Here is a 25,916-nt window from a genome sequence, read left to right on the forward strand (position 1 = left end):
TGCCGTCTCATTGTCTTGGATATCTGGATAACGTTCAAATGGCCAAGCATCATAGTGTTCATGCGTTTTTCTCAGATGTCTGCGATTTCTCCTTAGTCTCCTTCCCTCCTCTGTTTCAACTTCATAAGTGCGAGGCCCCAGCTTCTGGACCACCTTTGCCTTTAGCCAGTGCTTGTCATATTTGCTGCTGGGCTGGATCCGCACATTATCATTTCTCTGAAGTTCAGGCAGATCTTTTGCCGATTTGTTATAGTAGAAAGCTTGCCTCTCTTGATTTTTTCTCAATTGATCATCAACTTGTTTCATAAGCTTTGGCTTAAGTAAATGACTAGCAGTTGGTAAGAGTGTCCTGGTCCGTCTACTCATGAGCCTCTGAGCTGGGCTACTGTGGAGGCCTTGTGTGGGGGTGTTTCTGTGATCCAGTATAGACAGGTATACATCTGAACCTGCCTGCTTTGCTTTTTGCATTAGTCTTTTAGCTGTTTTTACTGCTGACTCTGCTTTCCCATTACTTTGGGGATATCCTGGAGATGATGTCTGATGGTCAAATTCCCACGTCGTGCTAAACCTTTTAAATTCTTCAGAGGTAAATTGAGCAGCATTGTCAGAGAACACAGTGTCAGGAATGCCATACCTGGCAAAATGGGCCTTGAGTTTTTTAATCACCGTTCTTGCCCTTGTATCCTGCAGATAGTCCACTTCCCAGAAGTTGGAGAAATAATCCACTGTGATCAGATATTCTTTGTCATTCCATGTGAAGAGGTCCGTGCCTATCTTTGACCATGGCCTCTTTGGAATTGCATGTGGTTGCAATGTCTCCTTCGGTTGCTTATCACTATGTGACGCACATATTTCACATTGTGCTATGTAATTTTTAATGTGGTCATTCATACCTGGCCAATAGACAGATTCCCGTGCACGGCGTAGACAGCCTTCAATGCCTAGATGAGTAGAGTGCAAGTTTTTTAGTATGTCTCTTCTGAGCGATTCTGGTATCACAGCTCTATCTCCCTTAAAGATGATTCCTTGATGAACTGAAAGCTCATCTCTGGTGTGAAAGAATGGAGAGACTTCCTTTGGTGCTTGCTGCTTGTACTTTGGCCAGCCTTGCACAATGACCGTTTTGAGAATCTGGAGAGTTTTATCTTTCTCTGTAAATGTCTGAATTTGTTTCAGTTTTTCCTTTGACACTGCTAGGTAGTCAGCCATATTGATGCTTTCCATTTCTTTTTCTTCATTCTTTGTGATGGGTAGGTAAGCTCTACTTAGAGTATCTGCAATCAGTAAGTCTTTCCCCGGACAGAAGCAAATGTCAAACTCATATTTTTGAAGTCGTAAGAGCATGCGCTGCAGTCTCTTTGGGGCATTTAGTAGCGTTTTTTTGGTAATACTCTCCAAAGGCTTGTGATCAGACTGCACAGTCACTCGGCGACCATAAGTGTACTGGTGGAACCTCTCCAGCCCAAATACCACGGCCAGTAATTCCTTCTCAATCTGTGCATATCCCTGTTCTGTTGGTGTTAGTGCCCTGCTTGCAAATGTAACTGGCTGTTGCACCTGCATCAGTGTTGCTCCAAGGCCTTTTTCTGAAGCATCACATTGTACCACCACCTCTTTATCTGGATCAAAATACCTTAGGATTGTTGCATCTGCAATTGCCTTCTTCACTGCCTGGAAAGCACTTTCCTGTGATTCTGTCCATTCCCAGAGGACATCTTTGTGTGTAAGCTGTCTCAGTGGCTCACACATGTCTGCTAGATGCTTGCAAAACTTTGATAGGTAATTTACCATCCCCAGAAATCGCTGAACTCCACAAACATCTTTTGGGGTAGGCATGTCTTGTACTGCCCTTACCTTTTCCGGGTCAAGTTTTACACCATTTGAGGTAAGAAGATGTCCGATATATGGGACTTCTGTCATTTTCAGTTTGAATTTCTCCTTGTTTAACTTTATTTGCTTTGCTCTACATCGCTCCAGAAATTGTATCATTTTCTGGTCATGATCCTTGATGGCCAATTCCATGTCTTCCCCTTCTCCCACTATAAGTATATCATCTGCTATTGTTTTGACTCCAGGGAGTCCTTCCAAGGCTTGCATCAATTTCTGCTGGAACACCTCTGGAGCAGGACTTAGTCCCATGGGCATTCTTAGCCATTTAAAGCGTCCAAAAGGGGATGAAAATGTAGTCAGTGAACTTGATTTTTCATCCAGTTCTACATGCCAGAATCCATTTTTTACATCACATACTGAAAATATTTTAGCCTTTGATAAATCTGGTAGAATATCTTCTATTGTAGGCATTGGATAGTGATTTCTTTTTAGTGCTTTATTCAGTGGCTTAGGATCAATGCATATTCTTAATTTACCAGATAGTTTCTTGACTATGACCAAACTGCTGATCCAGTCTGTGCTCTTCAGGACTGGTGCTATCATTCCTCGCTCCCGTAGATCCTGTAGCTCCTCTTTTAGTGGTTGCATTAAAGCTACAGGCACCCTTCTTGCCGGTAATCTAGTAGGTGGCACCGTGTGATCAATTTCTAGTTTATATTTACCTTCTAGGCACCCATCACCTTCAAATAAATCAGCATATTCTGTTTTTATAGTCTCAAGATCGAGTATTTTTGGTTTTGAATTTTGTATATTCTGGGACACTTCAACAGCCATTATGTTGTGGGTCTGCACCTTTATTAAGTCCATCGCCTGAACTGCTTTTACACCCAGTAATGGTACATGATCACTACCAGGCAGCACTGTAAATTCCACCTTGTAACTCTTTTTGTTACATGGGTTCCTTAATTTAAGCTTGCAGGTCCCCATTGGTTTCAAAACACTTTTGTTGTACATCACCAGGATCTTGTCCGAGGGCTCAATGGAAACCTGCTTTTTCAGCAGCGCACATGGAATTACATTGCAGCTTGCTCCACAATCCAGCTGAAATCTAATAGGCTGCTCATCCAACAAAAAGGTTGCAAATAACTGTTTCATCTCCTTTGCTACTTGCTGCTTGAGCACATGGACATTCTCTGTTGCAGGCTGCAGCTGTAGCCATGTAATGTCCTCATCACTGTCTGTGTCCTGTGTCATTGTGTGCACTTGTCTGTGCTGTTTGCTCCGTTTTAGTCTGCACAGAGCTGAGAAATGGTTCCTCTTCCCACAAATCCTGCAGGTTTCACCATATGCAGGACACTTCTCTTTGTCTCTCTCATGTCTTTTCCCACAATATGTGCACTGGATGGTGCTTTCAGGGAGCCTGGGCCTTGCTTTGGCTCTCCCATATACAGCATGTACTGCCTCATCCCTGGTGGCTTCCATCATCTTCAGGCTGTCCTTTGTCAGCTCAGCGGCCCTGCAGATCTGCAGGCATCTCACTAGGGTCAGCTCTTCCTCCCTCAGTAACCTTTCTCTGAGGTGAGAGTCTCTGATGCCACACACTATCCTGTCTCTGATGAGAGAGTCTCTTATTTCTCCAAAGCCACATGTTGCCGCCAGTCTCCTCAGTTCTGTCACATATCTGTCCACATTCTCCCCAACCTCCTGATCCCTTGAGAAGAACTTGTACCTCTCCACAGTCTCATTCTTTTTGGGGTCACAGTGTTTGTCAAATGCCTGCACAATGTCCTCTAGCACCAGACTGTCAGAGATTTCTGGGATTAGGGTATTGGCTATTTCTCTCACCTTTTCCCCAATAAGGTAGTAAAAGAGCTTTACTTTCCTCTTCTCGTCCCTTTGGGCCACTGTCAGATCCACATACAGGGTGAACTCTTCCTTCCAGTGTCTCCAGGTCTGTGACAGATTGGAAGAAGTGACATCCAGTGTCTGAGGGGGTTTCAGGCCACTCTCCATTGTGCAGTCTTATCAGGGACTCTGTACTTACATTTGCTGTGACTAACACAGGTTCTCAGGAGATGCAGACTTGTTATACACAGGTTCTGTGCCCAGCTGCCACCATGTTCTGTTAGTTGACTCTCCTGTATTGGCTTCACACACTGTGGTTGGTCTCAGGCTCTTTATTCAACAAGCTGCCATTACACATGTCACATACTCATGTCTGTCTACCAACAAGTTGTTACCTGCTTTACTGTACACACACACAAGTAGTGAGACCCCTAGAGGCCAGGATAGCATATAACATATTGCTACAGTATATACTGCTGTGTACACCCTGTGTCATGTATGTAATGTCTGAGGGGGTATATACTGCTGTGTACATCCTGTGCCATGTATGTAATGTCTGAGGGGCTATATACTGCTGTGTACACCCTGTGTCATGTATGTAATGTCTGAGGTGGTATATACTGCTGTGTACATCCTGTGTCATGAATGTAATGTCTGAGGGGGTATATACTGCTGTGTACACCCTGTGTCATGTATGTAATGTCTGAGGGGGTATATACTGCAGTGTACATCCTGTGCCATGTATGTAATGTCTGAGGGGGTATATACTGCTGTGTACATCCTGTGCCATGTATGTAATGTCTGAGGGGGTATATACTGCTGTGTACACCCTGTGTCATGTATGTAATGTCTGAGGTGGTATATACTGCTGTGTACATCCTGTGTCATGAATGTAATGTCTGAGGGGGTATATACTGCTGTGTACACCCTGTGCCATGTATGTAATGTCTGAGGGGGTATATACTGCTGTGTACATCCTGTGCCATGTATGTAATGTCTGAGGGGGTATATACTGCAGTGTACACCCTGTGCCATGTATGTAATGTCTGAGGGGGTATATACTGCTGTGTATATCATACATCCTGTGTCATGTATGTAATGTCTGAGGGGGTATATACTGCTGTGTATACCATACATCCTGTGCCTTGTATGTAATGTCTGAGGGGGTATATACTGCTGTGTACATCCTGTGCCATGTATGTAATGTCTGAGGGGGTATATACTGCTGTGTACATCCTGTGTCATGTATGTAATGTCTGAGGGGGTATATACTGCTGTGTACATCCTGTGCCATGAATGTAATGTCTGAGGAGGTATATACTGCTGTGTACATCCTGTGTCATGTATGTAATGTCTGAGGGGGTATATACTGCTGTGTACATCCTGTGCCATGTATGTAATGTCTGAGGGGGTATATACTGCTGTGTACACCCTGTGTCATGTATGTAATGTTTGAGGGGTATATACTGCTGTGTACATCCTGTGTCATGTATGTAATGCCTGAGGGGGTATATACTGCTGTGTACATCCTGTGTCATGTATGTAATGTCTGAGGGGGTATATACTGCTGTGTACATCCTGTGTCATGTATGTAATGTCTGAGGGGGTATATACTGCTGTGTACACCCTGTGCCATGTATGTAATGTCTGAGGGGGTATATACTGCTGTGTACATCCTGTGCCATGTATGTAATGTCTGAGGGGGTATATACTGCTGTGTACACCCTGTGTCATGTATGTAATGTCTGAGGGGGTATATACTGCTGTGTACATCCTGTGTCATGTATGTAATGTCTGAGGGGGTATATACTGCTGTGTACATCCTGTGCCATGTATGTAATGTCTGAGGGGGTATATACTGCTGTGTACACCCTGTGTCATGTATGTAATGTCTGAGGGGGTATATACTGCTGTGTGCATCCTGTGTCATGTATGTAATGTCTGAGGGGGTATATACTGCTGTATACACCCTGTGCAGTGTATGTAATGTCTGAGGGGGTATATACTGCTGTGTACACCCTGTGCCATGTATGTAATGTCTGAGGGGGTATATACTGCTGTGTACACCCTGTGCCATGTATGTAATGTCTGAGGGGGTATATACTGCAGTGTACACCCTGTGCCATGTATGTAATGTCTGAGGGGGTATATACTGCTGTGTACACCCTGTGTCATGTATGTAATGTCTGAGGGGGTATATACTGCAGTGTACACCCTGTGTCATGTATGTAATGTCTGAGGGAGTATATACTGCTGTGTACATCCTGTGCCATGTATGTAATGTCTGAGGGGGTATATACTGCTGTGTACATCCTGTGCCATGTATGTAATGTCTGAGGGGGTATATACTGCTGTGTACACCCTGTGCCATGTATGTAATGTCTGAGGGGGTATATACTGCTGTGTACATCCTGTGTCATGTATGTAATGTCTGAGGGGGTATATACTGCTGTGTACATCCTGTGTCATGTATGTAATGTCTGAGGGGGTATATACTGCTGTGTACACCCTGTGTCATGTATGTAATGTCTGATGGGGTATATACTGCTGTGTACATCCTGTGTCATGTATGTAATGTCTGAGGTGGTATATACTGCTGTGTACATCCTGTGTCATGTATGTAATGTCTGAGGGAGTATATACTGCTGTGTACACCCTGTGCCATGTATGTAATGTCTGAGGGGGTATATACTGCTGTGTACACCCTGTGTCATGTATGTAATGTCTGAGGGGGTATATACAGCTGTGTACATCCTGTGTCATGTATGTAATGTCTGAGGGGGTATATACTGCTGTGTACATCCTGTGTCATGTATGTAATGTCTGAGGGGGTATATACTGCTGTGTACATCCTGTGCCATGTATGTAATGTCTGAGGTGGTATATACTGCTGTGTACACCCTGTGTCATGTATGTAATGTCTGAGGGGGTATATACAGCTGTGTACATCCTGTGTCATGTATGTAATGTCTGAGGGGGTATATACTGCTGTGTACATCCTGTGTCATGTATGTAATGTCTGAGGGGGTATATACTGCTGTGTACATCCTGTGTCATGTATGTAATGTCTGAGGGAGTATATACTGCTGTGTACACCCTGTGTCATGTATGTAATGTCTGAGGGGGTATATACTGCAGTGTACATCCTGTGCCATGTATGTAATGTCTGAGGGGGTATATACTGCTGTGTACATCCTGTGTCATGTATGTAATGTCTGAGGGGGTATATACTGCTGTGTACACCCTGTGTCATGTATGTAATGTCTGAGGGGGTATATACTGCTGTGTACATCCTGTGTCATGTATGTAATGTCTGAGGGGGTATATACTGCTGTGTACATCCTGTGCCATGTATGTAATGTCTGAGGGGGTATATACTGCTGTGTACACCCTGTGCCATGTATGTAATGTCTGAGGGGGGTATATACTGCTGTGTACATCCTGTGTCATGTATGTAATGTCTGAGGTGGTATATACTGCTGTGTACACCCTGTGTCATGTATGTAATGTCTGAGGGGGTATATACTGCTGTGTACACCCTGTGTCATGTATGTAATGTCTGAGGGGGTATATACTGCTGTGTACACCCTGTGTCATGTATGTAATGTCTGAGGTGGTATATACTGCTGTGTACACCCTGTGCCATGTATGTAATGTCTGAGGAGGTATATACTGCTGTGTACACCCTGTGCCATGTATGTAATGTCTGAGGGGTATATACTGCTGTGTACACCCTGTGCCATGTATGTAATGTCTGAGGGGTATATACTGCTGTGTACATCCTGTGTCATGTATGTTATGTCTGAGGAGGTATATACTGCTGTGTACATCCTGTGCCATGTATGTAATGTCTGAGGGGTATATACTGCTGTGTACATCCTGTGCCATGTATGTAATGCCTGAGGGGGTATATACTGCTGTGTACATCCTGTGCCATGTATGTAATGCCTGAGGGGGTATATACTGCTGTGTACATCCTGTGCCATGTATGTAATGTCTGAGGGGGTATATACTGCTGTGTACATCCTGTGTCATGTATGTAATGTCTGAGGGGGTATATACTGCTGTGTACATCCTGTGTCATGTATGTAATGTCTGAGGTGGTATATACTGCTGTGTACATCCTGTGCCATGTATGTAATGTCTGAGGGGTATATACTGCTGTGTACACCCTGTGTCATGTATGTAATGTCTGAGGGGGTATATACTGCTGTGTATATCATACATCCTGTGTCATGTATGTAATGTCTGAGGGGGTATATACTGCTGTGTACATCCTGTGTCATGTATGTAATGTCTGAGGGGGTATATACTGCTGTGTACATCCTGTGCCATGTATGTAATGTCTGAGGTGGTATATACTGCTGTGTACATCCTGTGCCATGTATGTAATGTCTGAGGGGGTATATACTGCTGTGTACATCCTGTGCCATGTATGGAATGTCTGAGGGGGTATATACTGCTGTGTACACCCTGTGTCATGTATGTAATGTCTGAGGGGGTATATACTGCTGTGTACATCCTGTGTCATGTATGTAATGTCTGAGGGGGTATATACTGCTGTGTACATCCTGTGTCATGTATGTAATGTCTGAGGAGGTATATACTGCTGTGTACATCCTGTGTCATGTATGTAATGTCTGAGGGGGTATATACTGCTGTGTACACCCTGTGTCATGTATGTAATGTCTGAGGGGGTATATACTGCTGTGTATATCATACATCCTGTGTCATGTATGTAATGTCTGAGGGGGTATATACTGCTGTGTACACCCTGTGTCATGTATGTAATGTCTGAGGAGGTATATACTGCTGTGTACATCCTGTGCCATGTATGTAATGTCTGAGGGGGTATATACTGCTGTGTACATCCTGTGCCATGTATGTAATGTCTGAGGGGGTATATACTGCTGTGTACATCCTGTGTCATGTATGTAATGTCTGAGGGGGTATATACTGCAGTGTACATCCTGTGCCATGTATGTAATGTCTGAGGGGGTATATACTGCTGTGTACATCCTGCACCATGTATGTAATGTCTGAGGGGGTATATACTGCTGTGTACACCCTGTGTCATGTATGTAATGTCTAAGGGGGTATATACTGCTGTGTACACCCTGTGTCATGTATGTAATGTCTGAGGAGGTATATACTGCTGTGTACATCCTGTGTCATGTATGTAATGTCTGAGGGGTATATACTGCTGTGTACATCCTGTGTCATGTATGTAATGTCTGAGGGGGTATATACTGCTGTGTACACCCTGTGTCATGTATGTAATGTCTGAGGGGGTATATACTGCTGTGTACATTCTGTGCCATGTATGTAATGTCTGAGGGGGGTATATACTGCTGTGTACATCCTGTGTCATGTATGTAATGTCTGAGGGGGTATATACTGCTGTGTACATCCTGTGCCATGTATGTAATGTCTGAGGGGGTATATACTGCTGTGTACACCCTGTGTCATGTATGTAATGTCTGAGGGGGTATATACTGCTGTGTACATCCTGTGTCATGTATGTAATGTCTGAGGGGGTATATACTGCTGTGTACACCCTGTGCCATGTATGTAATGTCTGAGGTGGTATATACTGCTGTGTACACCCTGTGCCATGTATGTAATGTCTGAGGTGGTATATACTGCTGTGTACATTCTGTGCCATGTATGTAATGTCTGAGGGGGGTATATACTGCTGTGTACATCCTGTGCCATGTATGTAATGTCTGAGGGGGGTATATACTGCTGTGTACACCCTGTGCCATGTATGTAATGTCTGAGGGGGTATATACTGCAGTGTACATCCTGTGCCATGTATGTAATGTCTGAGGGGGTATATACTGCTGTGTACATCCTGTGCCATGTATGTAATGTCTGAGGGGGGTATATACTGCTGTGTACACCCTGTGCCATGTATGCATAGCTCCCAACTGTCCCGATTTTGACGGGACTTTCCCGTTTTTCGTACCCCTGCCCCGCGTCACGGGCAGGTATGATATTGTCACGGATTCTCCCCCCAGGTCCCGCTGTGTCCCGCTGCTGTGTCCGCATAGTAAATACTTTGAAAGTCTGAACTCACAGTACAGAATGGCTTCTACAGACATCGGGAGGGAATCCTTTTCAGAGAAGTGTCGGGCTTAGCGCAGAGCAGGGACCACGTCATCAGCTTCAGATCTGTCCATATATGGTCTCTGCATCTCCTAGGGTTCCCCAGAGCAGACATCGGGCAGGGAATCCTTTTCAGAGAAGTGTCGGCTTAGTGGAGAGAGCAGGGACCACATCATCAGCTCAGATCTCTATCTGTCCATATATGGTCAGTGCATCTCCTAGGGTTCCCCAGAGCAGACATCGGGCAGGGAATCCTTTTCAGAGAAGTGTCGGCTTAGTGGAGAGAGCAGGGACCACGTCATCAGCTCAGATCTCTATCTGTCCATATATGGTCTCCAGGTCTTCCCCAGACACAAGCTATTTATATAATTAAATTACATAAAGTTTTGGCCAGGCTGAGATTCGAACCTGGGACCCTCTGCACCATAGACAGGAGCCTAACTAACTGAGCTATAAGCCCAGTGATACAGAGCTGAGGATTTCTGGTAAGTAAGACATGTTATCTGCCATTTACACTGTGACACAGACTAATGCACTGATATATAGAGAGGGATCTTCTCAGAGATTATTATTGTAATTATTGAGGCTATTATTATTATTATTATTATTATTATTATTATTATTATAAATTTTATTATTATGGAGATGATTATTAATAATGGTAAAAATAATAATAATCATCTCAATAATAATAATAATAATAATAATAGTCTCAATAATTACAATAATCTGAGAAGATCCCTCCCTATATACCAAGGCAGTATATAGTTCTTAGTTACCAAAATTCTCCACTTGTTAATCACTGAGGTTATAGCTCAGTGGGTTGAGGCGCTGTGTTATTATTGTACATGGACACTGCAGGTTCTGGGTTCAAATCCCAATGAGGATAATATTTTTTTTTTTTTTTTTTTTAAATTATGATTTTTATTATTTTTAATATGGCTAAAATTTGGGGCGTGGCCAGGGAGTGATTGGGGGTGTGGCTTAGGGGGTTCCTCTTTCCTTTTCCCAAATGTTGGGAGGTATGTGTATGTAATGTCTGAGGGGGTATATACTGCTGTGTACATCCTGTGCCGTGTATGTAATGTCTGAGGGGGTATATACTGCTGTGTACATCCTGTGCCGTGTATGTAATGTCTGAGGGGGTATATACTGCTGTGTACATCCTGTGCCGTGTATGTAATGTCTGAGGGGGTATATACTGCTGTGTACACCCTGTGCCATGTATGTAATGTCTGAGGGGGTATATACTGCTGTGTTGCGCCATGTTGCTTTCCTTGAGCAAACGTTCAAACGGCTTATTGCTGTGAGGGATGTGTGAAAATAGCAATTGACAATATGGAGTGAAGTTTGCTGTTCCTTGAGCACAAATTCCCTTGAGCAGATAGGTGTGGTGATGGAAGTATGGAGGTGCAGAGTGAGGGGACAGATGGGTGTGGTGATGGAAGTATGGAGGTGCAGAGTGAGGGGACAGATGGGTGTGGGGATGGAAGTATGGAGGTGCAGAGTGAGGGGGCAGATGGGTGTGGTGATGGAAGTATGGAGGTGCAGAGTGAGGGGACAGATGGGTGTGGGGATGGAAGTATGGAGGTGCAGAGTGAGGGGGCAGATGGGTGTGGGGAGGGAAGTATGGAGGTGCAGAGTGAGGGGGCAGATGGGTGTGGGGATGGAAGTATGGAGGTGCAGAGTGAGGGAGCAGATAAGTGGGGGGATGGAAGTATGGAGGTGCAGAGTGAGGGGGCAGATGGGTGTGGGGAGGGAAGAATGGAGGGGCAGATGGGTGTGGGGATGGAAGTATGGAGGTGCAGAGTGAGGGGACAGATGGGTGTGGGGAGGGAAGTATGGAGGTGCAGAGTGAGGGGGCAGATGGGTGTGGGGAGGGAAGTATGGAGGTGCAGAGTGAGGGGGCAGATGGGTGTGGGGAGGGAAGTATGGAGGTGCAGAGTGAGGGGGCAGATGGGTGTGGGGAGGGAAGTATGGAGGTGCAGAGTGAGGGAGCAGATGGGTGGGGGGATGGAAGTATGGAGGTGCAGAGTGAGGGGACAGATGGGTGTGGGGATGGAAGTATGGAGGTGCAGAGTGAGGGGGCAGATGGGTGTGGTGATGGAAGTATGGAGGTGCAGAGTGAGGGGGCAGATGGGTATGGGGATGGAAGTATGGAGGTGCAGAGTGAGGGGGCAGATGGGTGTGGGGAGGGAAGAATGGAGGTGCAGAGTGAGGGGGCAGATGGGTGTGGGGAGGGAAGTATGGAGGTGCAGAGTGAGGGGACAGATGTGTGTGGGGATGGAAGTATGGAGGTGCAGAGTGAGGGGACAGATGGGTGTGGGGAGGGAAGTATGGAGATGCAGAGTGAGGGGGCAGATGGGTGTGGGGAGGGAAGAATGGAGGGGCAGATGGGTGTGGGGATGGAAGTATGGAGGTGCAGAGTGAGGGGACAGATGGGTGTGGGGATGGAAGTATGGAGGTGCAGAGTGAGGGGACAGATGGGTGTGGGGATGGAAGTATGGAGGTGCAGAGTGAGGGGACAGATGGGTGTGGGGATGGAAGTATGGAGATGCAGAGTGAGGGGACAGATGGGTGTGGGGAGGGAAGTATGGAGGTGCAGAGTGAGGGGACAGATGGGTGTGGGGATGGAAGTATGGAGGTGCAGAGTGAGGGGACAGATGGGTGTGGGGAGGGAAGTATGGAGGTGCAGAGTGAGGGGACAGATGGGTGTGGGGATGGAAGTATGGAGGTGCAGAGTGAGGGGACAGATGGGTGTGGGGATGGAAGTATGGAGGTGCAGAGTGAGGGGGCAGATGGGTGTGGGGAGGGAAGTATGGAGGTGCAGAGTGAGGGGGCAGATGGGTGTGGGGAGGGAAGTATGGAGGTGCAGAGTGAGGGAGCAGATGGGTGTGGGGATGGAAGTATGGAGGTGCAGAGTGAGGGGACAGATGGGTGTGGGGAGGGCAGAATGGAGGGGCAGATGGGTGTGGGGATGGAAGTATGGAGGTGCAGAGTGAGGGGACAGATGGGTGTGGGGATGGAAGTATGGAGGTGCAGAGTGAGGGGACAGATGGGTGGGGGGAGGGAAGAATGGAGGGGCAGATGGGTGTGGGGATGGAAGTATGGAGGTGCAGAGTGAGGGGACAGATGGGTGTGGGGAGGGAAGTATGGAGGTGCAGAGTGAGGGGACAGATGGGTGTGGGGAGGGAAGTATGGAGTTGCAGAGTGAGGGGACAGATGTGTGTGGGGACGGAAGTATGGAGTTGCAGAGTGAGAGGGCAGCTAGTTGGGTATTGTGTAAAAGGCGGGGTAGAGGGAAGAGTTGCAGGGAGGTGTTTAATGAGGTTATGCAGAAGCTGAGGTGTATATGATGAGGTTCTACAGTAGATGAGGTGTACATAATGAGGTTCTGGATCAGCTGAGGTGTATATAATGAGGTTATGCAGAAGCTGAGGTGTATATGATGAGGTTCTGCAGCAGATGAGGTGTATATTTTCAAGTTTTGCAGCAGATGAGGTGTGTATTGTGACGTTCTGCAGCATATGAGGTGTATATATTGAGATTTTGCAGCAGATGAGGTGTGTATAATGAGGTTCTGCAGCAGATAAGGTGTATATATTGAGATTTTGCAGCAGATGAGGTGTGTATAATGAGGTTCTGGAGCAGCTGTGGTGTGTATTATTTTTAGGTTCTGGAGCAGATGAAGTGTGTAGGGTGAGGTCAGTGGCAGCTGAGGTGTGTATTATAAGGTTGTGCTGCTAATAAGGTGTGTATTATAAGGTTGTGCTGCTAATAAGGTGTGTATTATAAGGTTGTGCTGCTAATAAGGTGTGTATTATAAGCTTGTGCTGCTAATAAGGTGTGTATTATAAGGTTGTGCTGCTAATAAGGTGTGTATTATAAGGTTGTGCTGCTAATAAGGTGTGTATTATAAGCTTGTGCTGCTAATAAGGTGTGTATTATAAGCTTGTGCTGCTAATAAGGTGTGTATTATAAGCTTGTGCTGCTAATAAGGTGTGTATTATAAGCTTGTGCTGCTAATAAGGTGTGTATTATAAGGTTGTGCTGCTAATAAGGTGTGTATTATGAGGTTCATTTGCCAGACAGGAGCTCAGAAATTCCTAGTGGTGGCCCTGCCTGACAGTCCAGCTACTGCTGATGGAGCTGCCTGACCTCCTGTGCCTAGGCCATTACTACACCTCAGCTACACACTAAGACAGTGATGGTGAACCTTTTAGAGGCCGAGTGCCCAAACTACAACCAAGACCCACTTATTTATCGCAAAGTGCCAGCACAGAAATATAATTTGTGGTTTATACTCCCTTCTCTGTCACAGTTTTCATTCATTACAGCACCCTGAGGAAACCAGATCTGTCCACACCTTCCCACGCATCCAGTAGCTCTGTGCAAAGCAAGTCCTGGGCTGTCTGGGACTGCAGGAAGATACCTGGAGTCATCTCTGGTGAAGGCCTGGGTGCCCACAGAAAGGGCTCTGAGTGCCACCCCATGGCACCAGTGCCATAGGTTCGCCACCACTGCACTAAGAAGTGATAAGTGGCTTCCAACTACAAATGACATGTATGGTGTCTTACAGGGAGGGGATTCATTTTACAAGATTAAGTTATAATATTTTATTATTTGTATATTTACAGGCCAGCTTTGGAAGGAATTTTGAATGTTATTGTGTTCTGTTTTGCTATTGAAGAAATTAACAAGAATCCAAACATTTTACCCAATATTACTCTGGGAATTCATGCATTAGAGACATGTTCAGATATGAGATTGGCTGTGAAATATATTCTACATCTTCTGTCTGGACGGGATAAGCTGATACCCAACTACTCCTGTGAGGGTCATGGCCCCCTGGCCGGGGTCATTGGAAACCACCACTCATCTACCACTGTCCCAGCAGCCCAGATCCTTGGCTTATATGGATATACACAGGTCAGTGTTATTCCAAGCAGCATTGTAAGTGCAACGTTCATCCCACCGAGGGTCTGATCGTAGTTTGGGGGTAGCTGTTTTCCCTGGGACCTGAGTGGCTGGTATGTAGTGTGGCCTAGCAATAGGTTATGTCACGGTGTCTCGGCCCAGGAGAAGAAGCCTCATCAATACTTGTTATGGACCGGAGAGAATATTTCCCCAGGCTGATGGTAAAAGGGAGGCACTGGTGTTAGCGGCAGCAGACCAGGGATCACACATGGAGACAGAAACAATGGAATACAGTCCAACGAGGCAGCGCCTAAGAGGCTGGAAAAGTTCCTCTCTGCAAGCAGACTAGGCATTGGATTGGTTGGCTGTGGATCCAGAGTTGAGAGGTTTGGGGGGGGGGGTACTCTTAGTCTGTCAGCGTGGTGTAGTCAGGGGAGTTTACAAAGTTTGTCCAGGGACTCCACATCTGAGTGTGGCTTATCTCTGATTGTTGGAGCTCTGCAGAGAGCTCCTCCATCCTCTGTAAATGTAGGATTTCAGTGAACCAGTCTGTCATTGATGGTGGATTTCCACAATCTAGGGATCAAAGATCGAGCTGCAATTAAGAGGAAGCCAACCAGGGATCTTTTGGCCTTAGAAGGGGACATAGGAAGCATGGACAATAGGAGTTGTGCCGGTTTGTTGCTCAGATTGTAACCTGTTACTTTGTTTGTTATGCTAACAACTTGAGACCAGAAAGGTTGTAGTAATTTGCAATCCCACCAAATGTGAAGCATATTGCCTACGCTCTGTCGGCACCTCCAGCACTCTCCAGGGCATGATGGTAAGATAGAGTTTAGCTTGGCAGGGGTCCAGTACATCCTAGACATAATTTTAAAGTTTGTTTCCTGAGCCTTGCCGGAAACCGATACTTTATGGCAAAGCTTGAATGCTTTCAGCCAGTCTTCTGGTGTGTAGGTTGTTCCTAGTTCTCTTTCCCACCCTTTCACATAAGGGGAAGACATTTTTGCCCATAAACCGTAGAGAACTAATATTGTATGGGGTGTTGCTGAAGAAGATGTGCACATATGCTCAAAAGGCCGGTTTTCTCGATGTAGGTTGAGGAGTTCCTTGTGCGTATTATAGAAGTGGAGTAGTTGGGTGTATTCCCAAGATGTGTGAGGAGTACCCTGGTTTGAAGTGGGGAAGCTACTGATAGGGCAGAGAGAGGCATCCTCTAGAAGTCTTTGAACCTAAGGGGCAAATTCGATCTGAGGGAACTTCAAAGTCTGGGTGGGTTCCCGGGGGAAAGTCAGGATTATCTGTGATGGGGGTCATAGGAGAGCAGAGGGCCTGTATCATGTGTTCTTGATGTCTGATGTAGTTTGGTGATTATTATCCCTAAGTATTTAATTTATGATACCACTTTAGGACCTTCCATGTTGTTCGGAACTTCCCAAGGACAGGGAAATAGTGGCATAAAGATTTGTATAAATTCACTTGTAATCCCGAGAAAGTTTCAAATTCATTAATAAGGGAGTCAGAAATAAGATCATGTTACCGGCATATAAGCTGACCCGCTCCTCTCTAGACCCCACAGCAATTCCCATGTAACTTCAATCCTGTTGGAATTTAATGACTAATGCCTCAATTTCAAAGGCAAACAGCAGGGGAGACAAGGGACATCCCTGCTGGGTTCCCGATGGAGTTAAAAAGCAGGACAGAGTTCCCCATTAACCAAAAGTCTACTGCTAGGGGTATAGTATGTGAATCCATCTACAATATTTTGGGCTGAATCAGAGAGAGGAAATTTAGTGACAAGATACTGCTCACTATTGTCACTTGTTTTATTTACAGTAGACCGATAAAGGTCCGGATACTGAACCTATGTATTATCTCCCTATATGAAGAAAACAAGGTATCACTAGAGATTCGTGTAGATAAATGTGTGGGGACGTGGAATGTTGGGATGCGATATGCACAAATCTTTTAATATGTTGTAGGCAGGGCCGGATTAAGGATGGGGGGTCCCTGGGCACAAAATCTGGGGGAGGCCCCCACTGAGTGCAGCGTGCATACTCGTCCTCCTGCTCACTATCCACTATCCCCGAAGTAACACCGCTACATACAGCCGCCTCATCCCTAGTAAAACAGCTACAAACAGCCGCCTCATCCCCAGTAACACAGCTACATACAGCCGCCTCATCCCCAGTAACACAGCTACATACAGCCGCCTCATCCCCAGTAACACAGCTATATACAGCCGCCTCATCCCTAGCAACACAGCTACATACACCCGCCTCACCCCCATTAACAGCTACATACAGCCGCCTCATCCCCAGTAACACAGCTACATACAGCCGCCTCATCCCCAGTAACACAGCTACATACAGCCCCCTCACCCCAAGTAACAGCTACATACAGTCGCCTCATCCCCAGTAACACAGCCACATACAGTCGCCTCATCCCCAGTAACACAGCCACATACAGCCGCCTCATCCCCAGTAACACAGCCGCATACAGCCGCCTCGCCCCCAGTAACACAGCCGCATACAGCCGCCTCGCCCCCAGTAACACAGCCGCATACATCCGCCTCGCCCCCAGTAACACAGCCGCATACAGCCGCCTCGCCCCCAGTAACACAGCCGCATACAGCCGCCTCGCCCCCAGTAACACAGCCGCATACAGCCGCCTCGCCCCCAGTAAATCAAAGCGGCATACAGCCGCCTCGCCCCCAGTAACACAGCCGCATACAGCCGCCTCGCCCCCAGTAACACAGCCGCATACAGCCGCCTCGCCCCCAGTAACACAGCCGCATACAGCCGCCTCGCCCCCAGTAACACAGCCGCATACAGCCGCCTCGCCCCCAGTAACACAGCCGCATACAGCCGCCTCGCCCCCAGTAACACAGCCGCATACAGCCGTCTCGCCCCCAGTAACACAGCCGCATACAGCCGCCTCGCCCCCAGTAACACAGCCGCATACAGCCGCCTCGCCCCCAGTAACACAGCCGCATACAGCCGCCTCGCCCCCAGTAACACAGCCGCATACAGCCGCCTCGCCCCCAGTAACACAGCCGCATACAGCCGCCTCGCCCCCAGTAACACAGCCGCATACAGCCGCCTCGCCCCCAGTAACACAGCCGCATACAGCCGCCTCGCCCCCAGTAACACAGCCGCATACAGCCGCCTCGCCCCCAGTAACACAGCCGCATACAGCCGCCTCGCCCCCAGTAACACAGCCGCATACAGCCGCCTCGCCCCCAGTAACACAGCCGCATACAGCCGCCTCGCCCCCAGTAACACAGCCGCATACAGCCGCCTCGCCCCCAGTAACACAGCCGCATACAGCCGCCTCGCCCCCAGTAACACAGCCGCATACAGCCGCCTCGCCCCCAGTAACACAGCCGCATACAGCCGCCTCGCCCCCAGTAACACAGCCGCATACAGCCGCCTCGCCCCCAGTAACACAGCCGCATACAGCCGCCTCGCCCCCAGTAACACAGCCGCCTCGCCCCCAGTAACACAGCCGCCTCGCCCCCAGTAACACAGCCGCCTCGCCCCCAGTAACACTGCCGCCTCGCCCCCAGTAACACTGCCGCCTCGCCCCCAGTATCACTGCCGCCTCGCCCCCAGTATCACTGCCGCCTCGCCCCCAGTATCACTGCCGCCTCGCCCCCAGTAACACTGCCGCCTCGCCCCCAGTAACACTGCCGCCTCGCCCCCAGTAACACTGCCGCCTCGCCCCCAGTAACACTGCCGCCTCGCCCCCAGTAACACTGCCGCCTCGCCCCCAGTAACACTGCCGCCTCGCCCCCAGTAACACTGCCGCCTCGCCCCCAGTAACACTGCCGCCTCGCCCCCAGTAACACTGCCGCCTCGCCCCCAGTAACACTGCCGCCTCGCCCCCAGTAACACTGCCGCCTCGCCCCCAGTAACACTGCCGCCTCGCCCCCAGTAACACTGCCGCCTCGCCCCCAGTAACACTGCCGCCTCGCCCCCAGTAACACTGCCGCCTCGCCCCCAGTAACACTGCCGCCTCGCCCCCAGTAACACTGCCGCCTCGCCCCCAGTAACACTGCCGCCTCGCCCCCAGTAACACTGCCGCCTCGCCCCCAGTAACACTGCCGCCTCGCCCCCAGTAACACTGCCGCCTCGCCCCCAGTAACACTGCCGCCTCGCCCCCAGTAACACTGCCGCCTCGCCCCCAGTAACACTGCCGCCTCGCCCCCAGTAACACTGCCGCCTCGCCCCCAGTAACACTGCCGCCTCGCCCCCAGTAACACTGCCGCCTCGCCCCCAGTAACACTGCCGCCTCGCCCCCAGTAACACTGCCGCCTCGCCCCCAGTAACACTGCCGCCTCGCCCCCAGTAACACTGCCGCCTCGCCCCCAGTAACACTGCCGCCTCGCCCCCAGTAACACTGCCGCCTCGCCCCCAGTAACACTGCCGCCTCGCCCCCAGTAACACTGCCGCCTCGCCCCCAGTAACACTGCCGCCTCGCCCCCAGTAACACTGCCGCCTCGCCCCCAGTAACACTGCCGCCTCGCCCCCAGTAACACTGCCGCCTCGCCCCCAGTAACACTGCCGCCTCGCCCCCAGTAACACTGCCGCCTCGCCCCCAGTAACACTGCCGCCTCGCCCCCAGTAACACTGCCGCCTCGCCCCCAGTAACACTGCCGCCTCGCCCCCAGTAACACTGCCGCCTCGCCCCCAGTAACACTGCCGCCTCGCCCCCAGTAACACTGCCGCCTCGCCCCCAGTAACACTGCCGCCTCGCCCCCAGTAACACTGCCGCCTCGCCCCCAGTAACACTGCCGCCTCGCCCCCAGTAACACTGCCGCCTCGCCCCCAGTAACACTGCCGCCTCGCCCCCAGTAACACTGCCGCCTCGCCCCCAGTAACACTGCCGCCTCGCCCCCAGTAACACTGCCGCCTCGCCCCCAGTAACACTGCCGCCTCGCCCCCAGTAACACTGCCGCCTCGCCCCCAGTAACACTGCCGCCTCGCCCCCAGTAACACTGCCGCCTCGCCCCCAGTAACACTGCCGCCTCGCCCCCAGTAACACTGCCGCCTCGCCCCCAGTAACACTGCCGCCTCGCCCCCAGTAACACTGCCGCCTCGCCCCCAGTAACACTGCCGCCTCGCCCCCAGTAACACTGCCGCCTCGCCCCCAGTAACACTGCCGCCTCGCCCCCAGTAACACTGCCGCCTCGCCCCCAGTTACACTGCCGCCTCGCCCCCAGTTACACTGCCGCCTCGCCCCCAGTTACACTGCCGCCTCGCCCCCAGTTACACTGCCGCCTCGCCCCCAGTTACACTGCCGCCTCGCCCCCAGTTACACTGCCGCCTCGCCCCCAGTTACACTGCCGCCTCGCCCCCAGTTACACTGCCGCCTCGCCCCCAGTAACACATCTTTGTATATACCTTCACCCCTACCAGATATGCAGTCCCATTTATCATACACCTCAGCCCGCACCAGACAACCAGTCCTGCAGTTTATACAATTACACACATTTATACACTGATATATACACGGGAGCGGAGGAAGGCTGCTTGTACGGGCGGAGGAGGAGGGAGCGCAGACGGTTCGGCCATGCAGCTCAAGGGTGGCGGGAGGCGGTAACTTGTGTCAGGGGGGCGGATGACGGGCAGCGAAGCCATGCAGGGGGATAGGCGGGGAGGCGGTCACCTGTGCCGGGTCGAGTGAATGGCTCAGGCAGGTGGCGGCTGAGGAGGAAGGGCCCGGGGGAGCGCGATTTGGGGGGGGGCAAGATGTGGGGGCCCCGGGGCTCGAGCCCCGGGAGCCCCGCCTATAATCCGGCCCTGGATAGATCGTTATGAGATAGAGAGATAGATAGATAGATAGGAGGGAGATAGATAGATAGATAGGATATAGATAGATAGCTCTGGTGTCATTGGTCAGCAGCAGGTGCTTGTGATGAGGTGACAGGAGGAAGTCCCGCCCTCCATCTTGCTGATTGTAGGTTTATGAGAGCTGGAAACCCTGGTTGCTATGGGCCAAAAGAGGTACTAAATGAGGACCGAAAGGCAAAATACTTTGAGGAATGATTCCCAGGGACACCTGGAGCAGAATTATCTATTTTTGTTTTTTATTGTTCAGAATGGCGGTTACACTTTAAGCTCCGGCATGGCATGGAGCGTGACAGGACAAGGGGCACACCCGTGAAACCCAGGGAGGTTGGGATAGGAAGAAATGAGTCCATTTATCTCCAGCTAGTAAATTTCCATTTGTACTGACACATGTAGTTAACTGGTACAATAGACAATGATTTAACAATAACATGAGCAGGAATACTCATTCCGAGTCCAGTCACCAAAGAAAGGTTGGCTAATTTGGAGGCGAGCAGTATAAGCAAAACAAGGATAGACATTCGGGATACATAAGCCATTAAAGGCAAAACATATATATGTATTCGCTCCAGCTGTTTGACCCAAAAACATATACAAAACATTGTGATATGCCATATGGTAGTGAGATTGTCTAGGAGAGGACCAACATTCTGTAATTCTATAACTGGCTTAGGGGTACTGAGGGTGCAGATTAATAATAGCAGTATGTTTCCCACATTAGTCATGGCATCTTTTTACTATATATATGTAGGGACTCTTACCCAAAATAACCAACAGAGCCTCATTTCCCACATAGCCCCAACTGGAAGAAGTCCCTCTTAGGAGAAGGTCACAGTTTTGGTGGTTAACGATGAGGAGATCTTCTACGCAGGAAAAGCCATTCATCTGCCTCCGCTAGTGATATGAAGAAGATGACTCTGTCCCCATCTACCACTCATAATATGGCTGGGTATGCCATAGACTAGGGGACATTCCTGTCTCAAAGCCAGCATTTGATATCCGCGAAGGTCGCTCGTTTCTGAAAATCAAGAGAAAAGTCTGGGAAAATATGGCTTTTGGGGTTATCTTTGGGGATGTCTGGATGTCTGTGTGCCTGCTGAGGGATAAGATCCTGGTCTTTGCAATTCAGGAGTTGTGCCAACAGGGGCTGTGTGGAATTGCCAGGTGGCGGGGGATGCGGCGGCATTCTGTGGGCCCTTTCAATTGCGAATGCAGACAAGAAGTGTGCATCTGGGAACAGTTCTTTTTATCCATTTTTCTAGAAAATACTCAGGGGAGCGGACCTCTGTTCTCTCAAGCATGCCTATGACCCTTATGTTTTTTCACCTATGATCCTTATGTTTTTTCGCCTAAGGCAATTCTTAAGGTTGTTCACCTTTAGTTTTGGGGCCTCTGAGTCCGATTTAATGGTGATAAGAGATCTGGGGACATTAGCGGTGTGATCCTCAACCTTCAATGGCGGTGGAGCTTATCGCTAAGCTAATGTTCCGAGAATGTTTGATTTAATATATACCTGGACCTGGCGGCACTCCTGAGATTGTCAGGGGTGACCCTAGGGGAAGATGGAGATTGTCGGTGAGTTTGCCGGCTAGGATGCTACTTGATAGCCTGTACTCTCTACAGAGGGGAGGTTTACAGTTCTGATTAAGGGGGGAATGCAATCTGGTCTCTAATGTATTATATATTTAGCACGCATGGAGGGAGGATAAACACTATGGGTGAGGTTTTCTTTTGTGCATCCTGGAATGTCTGGGCCATATTCAAATATATGAAAGGTAACTCAGTCTCCATAATGTGGTTGCAGGAAACACATCTTATGAAAGATAAGGTTTCTACACTGCAGCAGTCCTGGATTAGCCATGGGTATCATGCTTTCCATTCCACTTATTCCAGAGGAGTGAGTCTGCTGGTCAATAGATTACTGCCTTTTAGATGCTATACCTCCTTAGCTGACCCGGAGGATCGATTTGCAGGGGTGCATTGTAGGATATATCGTTGAGATTGTATTATAGCTGTGGTATATGTCCCGCCACCCGCAGTGTTGCGCTGCGGGCCATACTGGAACATTTGTCCTCCTTACCAGAGGCACGAAAACATTCAGAGGTTCCCGATTGGGGGTGTAAGGGGGACTCGGGGTTCCACATTACTGGCAAGATGGTGTGCAGAGCTAGGTATGCATGACTTGTGGCGGAGCTCATCAGTACTCTTGTGCTTTCGCCACTCATAGAACTATGTCGTGCATTCATATGATACTGGGATCTGAGAGTGTGTTGCCGGTGGTGATGGATGTTGTAAACTTGCCTAGAACCCTTTCAGATCATTCCCTGATTATGATGAAAGTGAATGGAAGTAGGGGGGGGGTGGTAAGTAGGAATGGAGTATTATGGTGTCTGTATGTGTTTTGGTTAAAACAGGTTGAAGGGGTATGGCTGAAGGAGCAGCTGAGAGAGGATCTGTGACTAGACGGGCCTTTTGGATTACTTAAAGGTGTATTTGTGAGATATGTGGCATCCAGGCAGGTGGGGACGAACTTACAAAGGAGGGTGGTGGAATTGGAGGAAAACCATATTCTATATGACACTCTGGAAACTGGGAAGGTGTGGATGGAGGCACAGCAGCAGCTTACAATTACATCTTATTTGGAACAAGCGGATAATAAACGAACATTCCTGAAACAGCAATTTTCTGCAGAAGGAGAACAGGCGAGAGGGTTGTTGGAAAGGATGGCCCAGGTACAGAAAGAGAACACCTTTGTGCATAGCATACAGAATGCGGAGGGTGAGGTGATTACAGACTCGAGAGGTATTCTGTGGGACTTCGAAACTTTTTATGCTCGGTTATATGCATCCAGGGTTAACCATTCCATGGCTCAGGTAGAGGATTATTTGATGGAGATTGCAATGCCTAGGTTGGGACATGAGGCGTGAGATATGTTGGAGGGACCTATAACTCTATAAGAACTTGAAGAGGCGGCTATGGCCAATGAGAAGGCCCCTGGCATAGATGGCATACCGGCAAAGATGTTAAAGAATATGGGGATATCCTGATACCTCAGTGGTGGGAAACCTTAACCCCTTAAGGATGCAGGGTATTTTCGCTAATTTCTCACTCTCCATCTTCAAAAATCCATAACTTTTTCATTTTTTCATGTATAGAGCTGTGTGAGGGCTTATTTTGTGCGTAACAAATTTTTTCTTTCCCATGATGTTATTTATTATTCCCTGCCAGACGGAAAAAAATTCCAAATGTGGAAAAATTGAAATAAAGGCGTGTTGGTCACGTTCTTGTGGGCTCAGTTTTTACGACTTTCAATCTGCGCTCCAAATAATACCTCTACTTTATTCTTTGGTTCGGTACAATCGCGGTGATACCAAATATATACAGGTTTTATTGCGTTTTAATACACTTTAAAAAATTAAACGAATATGGGGTTTAAGCGTTCCCAAATGCATGGATTTATTACCTGGAAGCACAATGTCTGCACTTTGGGGTATGGGATGCACCTGGCTAGGAGTTGTGGTGTCCGAGGGTCTTGCGGCATTTCTGTGGCTCATTGTCTCCGAAGGCGACCTTAGAGGTGGGAGTTTTTGGGAGAGTAGCTAGGGGGCAGTCAACTTTATTCTTGATACAAAAGATCTGGAGAACCTATAAGACGATAATGGCGGTAGGGCCCATTACTTTTGGGATAATCCATTCTTGGGGGAAGTATATATGCTGGAAAGCATGCAGGGGTGGAAACAGAAGGGAGTAAAGGCTCTCATACAGTTATGCGACCAATTGGTGCTGAAATCCTTTCAACAATTGGCAGATGAGTTTTAGCTTCCCCGTTCAATGTTTTTTCAGTATCTTCAGATTCCAAGGGCTATACAGGCTCAATTTGGCCCGGAGGAGGTGACATTCTCTTCTATTGAAGTGATGCATGGGATAGTGCCTGCTAATCATATGAGGGGCTAATATCTCCTCTTTATAGAGTGTTATTGGATGAGGTGGTAGGGGACCCAATGGTTGGGGTCAGGAGAAAATGAGAGGAGAGAGTTGGGTGCATGGAAGACAAGGAATGGGGGGAAGTACTGGCATCTCTGAGTACGCTTTCTTTAAATGTGGCTCAAAGACCGTCACAGCTGTTCCTGCTCCATATAGTGTATCGGACGCCACGGGTGTTGAAAATGTTGGGCTTGAGGGGGATGCCTGCTGCCAGAGTGTTCAGAGGATGATGCAGATGACTTTCACATGTTTTGGACATGATGGGAATTGGGTGCCCTGTGGAGAAAAGCACTGGAAATGATACACAGAGTGTTTGGAGTGACGGTGCCGAGGAACCCGAAAGTGTGCATGTTAGGATTTGCATGTTACCGAATGTTGAGCAGCCAGAACTGAACTGGTGCTCTGGTAATGTCATCTAGAGCCCCTTTGACTCATTATCATAATTATATGTAGGTTTTAGAAGTAAGACTGTCATGGATAAGAAATATAAGAAGATTATCACAGTCCCGGTGCCTGGATCTATGAGTAAGTGTCCCTGGTTTATCATGCCTGATTTGATGGTAGATTTCCTTTAACCCCTTATGGACGCAGTTTGTTTGTATGTTGAGGCTCAGCTATTTTTTTTTTTTTTTAATTTGACCAGTGTCTCTTCCTGTGGTAAGAACTTTTCAACACTTAAACATGTCCTTGTGATTTTGAGACGGTTTTCTCGTGAGACATTGTAGTTTATGTTAGTAGTATCATTTCTCTGATCAGTTACTTTTTGGGGGGTAAAATTCAATAATTTAGGAAATATTTTAAACATTTTTTTCAAATGTTCTACTTTTTAGACAAAAAGTCATACCACATTTTTGTTTTGTAGAAACCTTTTGCCATCGGTCTTCTTTTTATCTCCATAATTTGTTTTATGTTTCCATTTTTTTTACAGATGCGAGAAGGTTTATGGTTTTAGTAGCAACTTCTTAGATTTTCAAGAGATTTGCTAAATCTTTGGCAAAAAGTTTTGGTGGCCAATTCAGACCCCCACAAGTAACACCATTTTCTGAACCTAACATTATTAAGTTTATTCAAATCAGCATTTGGGAAGTCTGTTAAACCTTTAATTAATTCTCTGGAAGCAATTTTTGTATAAGATTATTCTCATTTAGCCCTAAATGTTCAGAAGGAATGTGAGGTAATATACATCCCAAAATTTTTGGCCTGCTTCTTCCGAGTACGGCAATACCTGACGTGGATGTCAGCTGCATAGTGATGTCCAGAACGGAGATAGTGCTATTGGGTTTTTGACGGCCGCTTTGGTTACAAATGTTTTGTGGTGTCACAGTGTACTTGAAGAGCCCATAAACATAACACTATTTGAATTTATATTGGACTGGAGTG

At 48.1% G+C, this 25,916-nt stretch overlaps 2 protein-coding genes across 2 annotated transcripts in view; both read left to right on the plus strand.

Annotated features, from left to right (window-relative positions):
* The window catches only part of LOC140113606 (vomeronasal type-2 receptor 26-like), a 174,578-nt gene that overhangs the window by 73,214 nt on the left and 75,448 nt on the right, over window positions 1-25,916 (plus strand). The gene's annotated exons all lie outside the window — the stretch shown is intronic.
* The window catches only part of LOC140129283 (vomeronasal type-2 receptor 1-like), a 58,408-nt gene that overhangs the window by 6,079 nt on the left and 26,413 nt on the right, over window positions 1-25,916 (plus strand). The window contains exon 2 of the mRNA XM_072150726.1: window positions 14,421-14,712. Within this exon, the coding sequence (XP_072006827.1) occupies window positions 14,421-14,712 (292 nt within the window). The remainder of the gene's footprint in view (window positions 1-14,420; window positions 14,713-25,916) is intronic.

Source organism: Engystomops pustulosus, chromosome 1 (genome assembly GCF_040894005.1).
Source record: "Engystomops pustulosus chromosome 1, aEngPut4.maternal, whole genome shotgun sequence".
NCBI classification, from domain to species: domain Eukaryota; kingdom Metazoa; phylum Chordata; class Amphibia; order Anura; family Leptodactylidae; genus Engystomops; species Engystomops pustulosus.